Source organism: Schistocerca serialis, chromosome 2, assembly GCF_023864345.2.
Source record: "Schistocerca serialis cubense isolate TAMUIC-IGC-003099 chromosome 2, iqSchSeri2.2, whole genome shotgun sequence".
Taxonomy (NCBI): Eukaryota; Metazoa; Arthropoda; class Insecta; order Orthoptera; family Acrididae; genus Schistocerca; species Schistocerca serialis.
The window spans coordinates 988361585-988371891 of NC_064639.1; the positions used below are offsets into that span (position 1 = coordinate 988361585).

The 10307-nt window shown below is 41.8% G+C and overlaps 1 protein-coding gene across 2 annotated transcripts in view; it reads left to right on the plus strand.

Moving 5' to 3' along the window:
• LOC126458411 (uncharacterized) overlaps positions 1-9585 on the plus strand; it is a 154605-nt gene extending 145020 nt beyond the window's left edge. For both annotated transcript variants that reach the window (XM_050095431.1, XM_050095430.1), the window contains 3 exons: positions 8705-8817; positions 8920-9090; positions 9256-9585. In XM_050095431.1, coding sequence (XP_049951388.1) covers positions 8705-8817; positions 8920-9090; positions 9256-9450 — 479 coding nt within the window. In that variant the 3' untranslated portion in view covers positions 9451-9585. The remainder of the gene's footprint in view (positions 1-8704; positions 8818-8919; positions 9091-9255) is intronic.
• The last annotated feature ends 722 nt before the right edge of the window (positions 9586-10307 follow it).

A 10307-nucleotide genomic window follows, 5' to 3' on the forward strand; every position in this document is an offset into this window, starting at 1 on the left:
AATTCCTCACATCATTTGGCTTCTGCACCACACTTTCCTTTGTCAACTACAGCCATTCTGCCCTGAACCGCCATTGCATCTGGACCCCTTCTCGCCCCCTCCCCCCCCCCCCCCTCCCACCTTTGCTGGTCTCCCTTCACAGGTATCGGCTATCAGTAATGGCACCACAGACGGACTGCCTGGTCATTATAAGGCTAGGTGCCTTAATGCTTCCAAACTTCTGTGTGCAAAAGAAATTCAGGATTTGTTGGCTTCAGGCATGCTCTGCCCCTCCAATGGCAACTGGTCTTCACCTATCCACCTTGTACCCACAAAGATAGGTCCTTAAGCATATGTGGGGACTACAGGTCCCTTAATGCTCGTACAATTATCAATAACTATCCAGTTCCTCATATCCAGGATTTCATGCAATTACTACATGGTTCAAAGTTATTCTCTGTTTTAGATCGTTCCAAGGCATACCATCAAATCCCTATGCATCCACCGGATATTCCGAAGATGGCCATCATCACACCCCTTCGTCCTATTTGAATGCTGTTACATGCCTTACGGATTGAAAAATGCTGTGCAGATGTGGCAGCAGTTCATTGACTCCATTTTGTTATCTCTGCCATTTCCTTACACTTTTAGATGACATACTGATCTTTTCCACCTCTGCTGAGGAACATCAAGCCCACCTCAATGCAGTCCTTTCAGCCCTCGCTGCCAACAGCGTGGTGATCAACAATGATAAATCTCAACTCTGTTCCACATCAGTTATGTTCCTAGGCCATACTGTCTCTGCCGGTGGCCTCTGACTGACGGATTCTCGTGTCAAAACCATACTTGATTTCCCTCTTCCTGAAGATTATGCTCAACTCTGTTGTTTTCTGGGTATGGCAAACTTTTATTGCAGACATACCCCTCAGGCTGCCTCCGTCCAATTGGCCCTCACCGACACCCTCTCGAGCAAAAACACCACAGGGAAATGGAAGTTGGACTGGACCAAACCCATGCTCAACACATTTGGTAAACTTAAAACTGCCCTCGCCAAAACAATCACACTTGCCCACCCGGACCCTGAGGCCCATGTTTCGATCATGACTGATGCCAGTGACTCAGCTGTGGGTGCCGTTTTGCAACAGCACACCGCCGACTCCACCCAACCACACCGTTTCTTTTCCAAGAAACTGACTAAGAAGCAGTGCAAGTGGTCGGCTATCGACCGTAAGCTTCTCGCGGTGTACGAGGTGACTAAACACTTCCGTAGTGACCTCAAGGGGCAACCTTTCATGATCTACTCTGATCACAAGCCTCTTGTGGATGCTGTTTGTAACCCGGCTAAAGACCTTCTGCTGAGATGTTTCCACCATATGGACTATATCTGTCAGCATTCTTCCAATGCATGCTTTATTCGTAGCACAGAGAATGTTGTGGCAGACTACCTGTCTTGCATCTGCTTGCTAACCACACCATTGCACTTGGATGAGACATCGATATACAGCAATTAGTTTCAGACAACAAGTCATCAATCACTGTCCAACCTCATGTCCTGCACAGGTTGACGACCCCTGTCCTTTGCGACATCTCTATGAACACTCCTCACCCCTTGGTACCCTCCACTCTTCGGTGCAGGGTTTTTAATGCTCTGCACAACTTGGTCCACCGGCCGCTGTGGCCAAGCGGTTCTAGGCACTTCAGTCTGGAACTGCGCTGCTGCTACAGTCACAGGTTCGAATCCTGCCTTGGGCATGGATGTGTTTGATGTCCTTAGGTTAATTAGGTTTAAGTAGTTCTAAGTCTAAGGGACTGATGACTTCAGCTGTTAAATCCTGTAGTACTTAGAGCCATTTGAACCATTTGAACAACTTGGCCCACCCTGGAACGTAGGCCATGACAAGGCTGGTTACTGAACACTTTGTCCGGTGTGGTGTGAAGTATGACTGCTGCCCTTGGACCCTTGCGTGCACCCCATACCAGCATAGCAAGGTCAGCAGGCATGATCAACCTTCATTAGGCAAGTTTGATGTTCCAAGAGATCGCCTTTGGCATATCCACATCGACTACTTTATGTTGACTATGCTACAAATATAGCACTATTCTTATCTGTTATCTATCAGGGATCATTGGAATGGCAGATAGTTCCACGGGACTGTGAGAAGGCCCAGGTCATAGCAATCTGTAAAAAGGGTAGAAAATCGGATGCACATAATTACCGGGCAATTTCACTGACATCGATTTGTTGTAGAATCATGGAACATATTCTGTGTTCAGACATAATGACCTTTCTAGACTCTGAGAAGCTCATCTGCAGAAACCAGCATGGTTTTAGGAAACAGCGGTCATGCGAGACACAGCTGGCCCTCTTTGTGCGTTATATACAACAGGGTCTAGATACCGGCTCCCAGGTTGATGCCATATTTCTTGACTTTCGAAAGGCATTCGACTCAGTTCTACACTGTCACTTGCTACAAAAAGTGTGCACTTATGGTCTATCTGATGACATATGCTGTTGAATAGAAAGTTTTCTAACAGACAAGGACAGTATGTCGTCCTGAACGGGGTGACTTCAACAGAAACAAGCGTAACTTCAGGTGTGCCCCAGGGCAGCGTAATAGGTCCCTCTGCTTTTTACAATTTACATAAATGATCTGGTTGATGGTATTGACAGCGGCCTTACACTGTTTGCCGATGATGCTGTAGTCTACAGGAAAGTAGTACCACACGAAAGTTGTGAACAAATCAATGAGGATTTGCAGAAAATAAATGCATGGTGTACTGACTGGCAGTTATCTCTCAATATTAGTAAGTGTAACCTACTGCGTATAACAAGGCAAAAATCCCCATTAATGGACAAGTACAAAATAAATGCCCAGTCTTTGGAAGTGGTAACATCCGTCAAGTATCTGGGTGTGACTATTCTAAATGATCTCAAATAGAATGATCAGATTACACAAGTAATGGGTAAGGTGAACTCTAGATTGTGCTTTATTGGTAGAATCCTGAAGTGATGCAGTCCTTCAACAAAGGAAATAGCTTACAATATGTTAGTTTGTCCAATCTTGGAGTATTGTTCGTCTGTATGGGACCCTTACCAGTTGGGCCTGATTCATGAGATTGAGAAGGTCCAAAGAAGAGCAGCAAGATCCATGACTGGTACATTTAGCCATCATGAGAGCATTGCAAAACTCCTAGAAAGTTTGAAGTGGGACACACTTGCAAACAGACGGCATGCTAAACAGAAGGGGCTGCTCACTAAATTCCAAAATCCGATCTTCACCGAGGATTTAGAGCATCTTTTATTACCACCAACTTTCAAATCATGCAATGATCATGATTCAATGATAAGGGAAATAAGAGCTCGTACTGAGGCGTTCAGACAGTCGTTTTTCCTTCGCCCGATCCGTGAGTGGAACAGAGGGGGGGGAAATATGACTTTGGCACGAATTGTGCCCTCCACCACACACCTCTTGGTGGCTAGTGGAGCATATATGCAGATGTAGATGTAGACATGGTTGGTCCACTCCCCCATTCCAAGGGGTACAGATACATGTCATCGATCATTAACTGCTTAACCCACTGGGTCAAGGCAGTCCCTCTCGTCAACATCGCAGCCGAGACCATCGCTCACTCTTTCCTACCTGCATGGTTTGCAAGGTACGGCTGTCCTCTTTCCCTCATGACTGATCAGGGATGACAGTTCCAATCTGTGCTCTTTGCTTGACTGTGCGAGCTCTACAGTGTCTCTAAATTCCACACCACAGCCTGCCACCCGCAGGTGAAAGGCATGGTCGAATGGTGGCACCGAACTCTCAAGGCCGCATTTATGTGCCACGGTGCGTTATGGTCCGAGGCCCTTCCTTGGGTCTTGCTCGGCATCTGCTCAGCCCATAAAGAGGACTTGAACACATCGCTGGCTGAGATTCTCTATGGAGAGCCCTTCCTCCTTCCAGCAGAGTTCGTGGAGGATGCACCATCGGCTGATGCTATGGTTCTTCCAAGCCTTGTTGAACGGGTTCGTGCGCACATCGCTCACCTGCGCACTCCCGCCCACAACCCCCCCCCCCCCCCCCCCACCCACCCACTACGTCCTCATTCCACGCCACAGGTGTTTGTCCACAAGGACCTTGCATCATGTGAATTTGTGATGCTGTGCAATGGCTCCGTGTGAGTGGCCTTGCAACCACCTTATTTGGGCCACCACCGCCTGCTATTTTGCGGCATGAATATGTTCATAATTCATCTAAATGGACGACCACTGACTGTGTCCATTAACTGCTTGAAACTGCCGTGGTACCTCTCCAAACTGCATTCCATCACATTCCATCACTTCTGATCTGATTGTTGTCACTGCTGCTCCACCTCCTGACATTGCAGACCTGACTTTGAGCAATGTCCCACAGCCTATGCAGCAGTTGGTCACACGGGACTCGTGCAACACAGTTTTCAATGTGCCTACTTCTCAAGCCAGCCTCTGTCTTCAACCCTTCAACCACGACGCTGGCATGACGATTATGAGTTCGAGTGAGGTAGCTTCCCTCCGGAGCAGGGGGAGGGGGGGGTTGTCTGGGGGTTTCAATGGCGCCTCTGGCATAGAGTGCCCTATCTTTGACTATAATCTCTTTGGACTGCTTTTGTGCTATGCTCTCTCACCGCACAACTTTTGTACTGCCGTGTTGTTCACACTTACTTCAGTGACTAATAAATACATTTACGACATCTAAAGTGTGTTATTACCAACCTATGATACGTGATAACCACAGAGTAATTGGTAGTACATAATATTTCATACTATCTGTAGTTTATATTTTTCATTGAAAATTATTTTTAGCAACCAGTTACAATAGTAAAAGATACATAATGACAGAAATGCTGCCAGGTGCCATACCACCACCCTCCTGCTTCTTCAGGTATGGTATGACACTTATTTCATCTTAGGTTGTGTTTTTCTTGGTCTTTCTTCCTTCATTTCATTTCCTCATTCAGTATTTTACTTTTCCCTGTTGACAACTATCACATAACATTATAGAAGTTCATGTCTCCAAATGTACCTTCTATACTACCCATGTGTAAAATTATGAGTGTAAAATAACCAAATTAACTGTTCTCTTATTATTTTTTTGTAATATTGTGAATCTCAAGTAACTAAGGTAAATGTTTTCTAGAATATCATTAGTTTTTGGATCAATAAATAATAAAATTCAGGATGGAATAATGACAATATTATGAAAACGAGAATTGAGTTGCTGTCAAGCACAACAAAAACACTTGCTACACATGTGAGCTTTCAGCAAAAGAGTTTCTTCTAAAGTAGAAAACTACTTTAGAAAAAAGCCTTTTGCCAGAAGCTCACATTTATAGCAGTCTTTTTAGATGATTTATTTCATTCTACAGTTGTAAACTTTGTTTTTCTCAATAAAAAAAATATAAAATCAGAAAACTTATGTCTTACTCCTAACTGTGAGTACCACAACCTACCCCTTCCACTTCCCAAATGAAAAGAAGAAAAGAAAAACAACTAGTCACAACTCTCAGGTCCTGCCTTGTTGACTTGCTCTACTTCCTACATCCTCCAGTTAGTTGACCACAGTCTTCCTTCATACATCTAAGATATATTCACTTCCTTCACCACATTACCTGTCCCATTACAATGAGACCCCTTGCTTGTCAGAGTGGATCAATGTCCCTGTACACTGTCTCCCATTTGCATAGTCTTGCCGGTGTGGTATCTTTTCCCATGTCCTCCTTACATCAGTCTCGTTACCTCTAACCAAATACTCCTGACCACCCATTATTATAGATTAGGATTCAATTAAATTAGATTCAGTTTTCGTCCCATACTCCCAAAAATGATTCTCCTGGCTGTGGAACATTACAGAAAGTATAACATAAAAAACATACTGCATTTGAATATAATACTCACTTTCCTGATCATTTGTCAGGATATTGTCAAAATATGTGAATACAGTACAGTAAACTGGAACTCTTAATATTTACAGATTTAATATACTGTCAGAATGAACATAGTTATGCACTTTTAATAAATTTATCAAACACAAAATACCTAATCTTGACTGTTATGACCAAGTGCTGTCAAAACTGAAATCTAATGGACATTTTTATGTAAGCTGATCTAACAGCCCCTGTTGAGATATTCATCTATAGAGTAGAAGGCATTGCCTACCAAGAAATCTTTCAACTTCTGTTTAACCTGTGCTTTATCTGAAACCAAGGTTTTAATGGTTGGTGGCAGTTTATTGAAAATGCATGTCCCTTAATATTTGATCCCTTTTTGGACCAAGGTAAGTGATTTTAGGTGTTTATGGAGATTGTTCTTATTCCTGGTATTGATACTATGTATTGACCTATTGGTTAGCAATAGAGTCATATTATTTCAACAAATTTCATTAAGGAAGAAATATACTGAGAATCAAAACATGGTGTTTTTGAATTTACACCATAAACGAGTATTATTACAAGCGTTTTCTTGATTTGACAAGTTACCCCAAAATGTGATCCAATACAACATAACAGAATGAAAGCGAGCAAAGTATGCAAGTTATGTATTTTTATTTCCTCTGGACACAAAACTTACAACAACAAAAAATTCAAGGTATCAACTAGTACACATTGACTATTTCTGGGTCACGAATAGGCTCAGCAATTAAAGCACTATAATGTTTGAAATTTTGCTACCAGACCTAACAGTGCCTTAAAACAGTTGGCAATCATCTGATTGTGGCATACATAGGCCTCACTAAGATATTTCTTATATTGTTATATGTTGTACATTCTGCAATACTTTATATAATTCCCAAAAACTTGTAATCATATATACACACATACATCAAAAAAAGCTTTGCATCACCCTGGTTCCCAGAACTCCTGAAGATAGACATTGACTGTGGATATTGTTATCACAGACACAGTCCCTTTGACTGTTCAGAGATGTCACTAAACCTGCCCAAAGATGTAAACAACCATGTGAGAGCCAGTGCCTTTTAGACGGAGTGGGCCCAACAGCCGATCAGTTCCAGTCATTTCACCAGTAAGGAGATACATGGCTCATGTTGTCTGTAGTTCAACTCTGCCTAGATGGCCAATACTGTAGTGCGATCATGTCCACATTGTTACTTTGTGCCAGGAAGGGCTTTCAACAAGGGAAGTATCCAGGAGTCTGAGTGGACCAAAGCAATGTTGTTCGGACATGGAAGAGATACAGAGAGACAGGAACTGTTGATGACATGCCTCACTCAGGCTGCCCATGTGCTACTACTGCAGTGAATGAGCACTACCTATAGATTATGGCTCAGAGGAACCCTGACAGCAACGCCACCATGTTGAATAATGCTTTTTGTGAAGCCACGGGATGTCATGTTATGGCTCAAACTGTGCACAATAGGCTGCATGATGCAAAACTTCACTCCTGAAGTCCATGGCGAGCTCCATCTTTGCAACCACAACACCATGCAGCATGGTACAGATGCACCCAACAACATCCCAAATGGACCGCTCAGGATTGGCATCATGTTCTCATCATCGATGAGTGTCGCATATGCCTTCAACCAGAAAATCGTTGGGACGTGTTTGGAGGCAACCCGGTGAGGTTGAACGCCTTAGACACACTGTCCAGCAAGTGCAGCAAGGTGGAGGTTCCCTTCTGTTTTGGGGTGGCATTATGTGGGGCCGACATATGCCGTTGGTGGTCATGTAAGGTGCCGTAATGGCTGTATGGTACGTGAATGCCATCCTCCGACTGATATCAGCAGCACATTGGCGAGGCATTCATCTTCATGGACGACAATTCGCACCCCCGTCTTGCACATCTTGTGAATGACTTCCTTCAGTATAATGACATCGCTCGACTAGAGTGGCCAGCATGTTCTCCAGACATGAACCCTGTTGAACATGCCTGGGATTGATTGAAAAGGGCTGTTTGTGGGTGACATGACCCACCAACCACTCTGAGAGATCTACATTGAATTGCCGTTGAGGAGTAGGACAATCTGGACCAACAGTGCCTTGATGAACTTGTGGATAGTATGCCATGATGAATACAGGCATGCATCAATGCAAGAGGATGTGCTACTGGGTATTAGAGGTATCAGAGTGTACAGTAATCTGGACCACCATCTCTGAAGGTGTTGCTGTATGGTGGTACAACATGCAATGTGTGGTTTTCATGAGCAATAAAAATGGCAGAAATGATGTTTATGTTGATCTCTAGTCCAATTTTCTGTACAGGTTCTGGAACTCTCAGAACCAAGGTGACGCAAAACTTTTTTTGTGTGTGTACCTGACCTGTGACATCTGAAAGCCATTAGCATGGCATCATCTACCTGTAAGTTTTTGTTTGATAATGAAAATAAAGTAGGTCACTAACTGCCATTTTTATAAAAATTTTGACCTGTTGGAGATACAATGACAACAAACTGTACTGAGAGAGAAATTAAAGAGACATAAAAAAAATTAGGCCATCATTCACATATTATGAGGGCATGCACAGTGATCCAGTCTCTCATCTTTAGCTACCCTTTCATGTAAGGTGAATAAAGACCACAGACAAATAAGTTACCTGACATTTTAGAATGATATTTCTTCAAAATAATATGTAATTCTACTGAGATTATATAGCAAATCTATGTAGAAAATTTTATGTTCAGAAAGTCTTTTACAGGATGTCCTATTATACATATTTAATAGCAGTTAAAAATTATTTTTACAGGAAATGAAATACACAGGCAACTTTTGCAAAAAGGAAATTTGCAATATTTAAATATGACTGTACCAGAGGCAATGGCTGCTGCAAAGAGCAAAATAAAGTTTATCACAGAATGGGTAAGTGTTACCTGCAGCATTTTATGTATTAAAGAAGTGCATTGTAAATACATTAACTAAAAGCCTATGAAAATAAAATAAGTAGTAATGTGTGTTCCACAGAGAAGCTATGTTTATCTACTTGACCTTGGAGCAAGTCTTTATGAACAGATGAATGACACATTGGCAGACTGGTTTAGGAATCCACCAGCTCGCAAGGGATCAGAGCTGTTTGTCATTCTTATTGCGGAAAATAGATCTGTATTATTTGTGTTTCAAAAAGACCAGAATAAGGTACTTTAACTTGCTTAATGCTGATATATAATGCTTATGAGTAGTGTAGGATGTCCTCAATGTAACAAACTTTCACTTATAAACCTTGATAAATAGTAAAAAAAATAAACAAAGTAATAGACTTTTTTTAGTATGTGGGAAAATTTACTTTTTTATTTTTTCCAGGTGACACTTATTGACACACATCAACATCTGAACCATGGTGCTGTTATAGCTCAAGTGGAAACTCCTAATTTAGAGGCATTATGTGCCTGGTATGCTGTACTGCTAAGAAAATGCTATGCAGCACGGCCTGAATGTTATGAACTGAGTTTCTTATATTTTAAGAGTTATGAGGCTGGTGAGATGACAGCAGGCTAGCAGCAAAACACACTTAATGCACATAAAAATTATTAGCATGGAAATAAAAACTAGTCACAGAATAAGACTTTACACTTTTTCTCAAACATATTATAAATGATGTGCTAAATAAAATTGATGGGCTGATCTTCAAAATCTTGAATTTTGATTGACAGCTAAATGTAGACAACACAATCAACACCATTCCCTCATTCCTGAGGATAATGAAGTTGGCAGACGTGATTTAGCATCTCATCCTAGAGCTTCTACTGTTGTTGTAGCCATTTTCATATAGGAAGCCCATTAGTCTCATCTGTCCCATCACATTCCTTCCACATGTAGAGGCTGTTTTCTCATCAAGGGTACATTATATGATTTAATAATTTTTATACACTCTCTTTTCAACGTAATACATTACGACAGAGTAACTGTTATATTTAGGAAGGAGTTAAGGTAGCAATATTTAATGTGTAGTTGACACCTTGCGTCTTGGCGGGTACCTAAACAAGACTGAAGCTCACACACACACACACACACACACACACACACACACACACACACACACACACACACTAATCTTTCCTACTGATAACCAAGATTCATATTCAGCTCTTCTCCCACTAATTATAGACTATGTAACAAACATGACATTGTAAGATATGTATACTTAACAACTGTAATACTAATCAAAACAATCTGTACTTATGCTCATTCTGATGTTTGTAATAGGCTGCATGCAGGCAATTGATGGAAAATTTAATGTACTTAAAGTGTCAAAACGAATACTGCTGCATAAAAAAGAGTTGCTGTAAATCATCACAAAAATGTGATCTCTCAGGTTTTCTCATTGTGACTGGTTAATGGTGTGTTTTCATAAC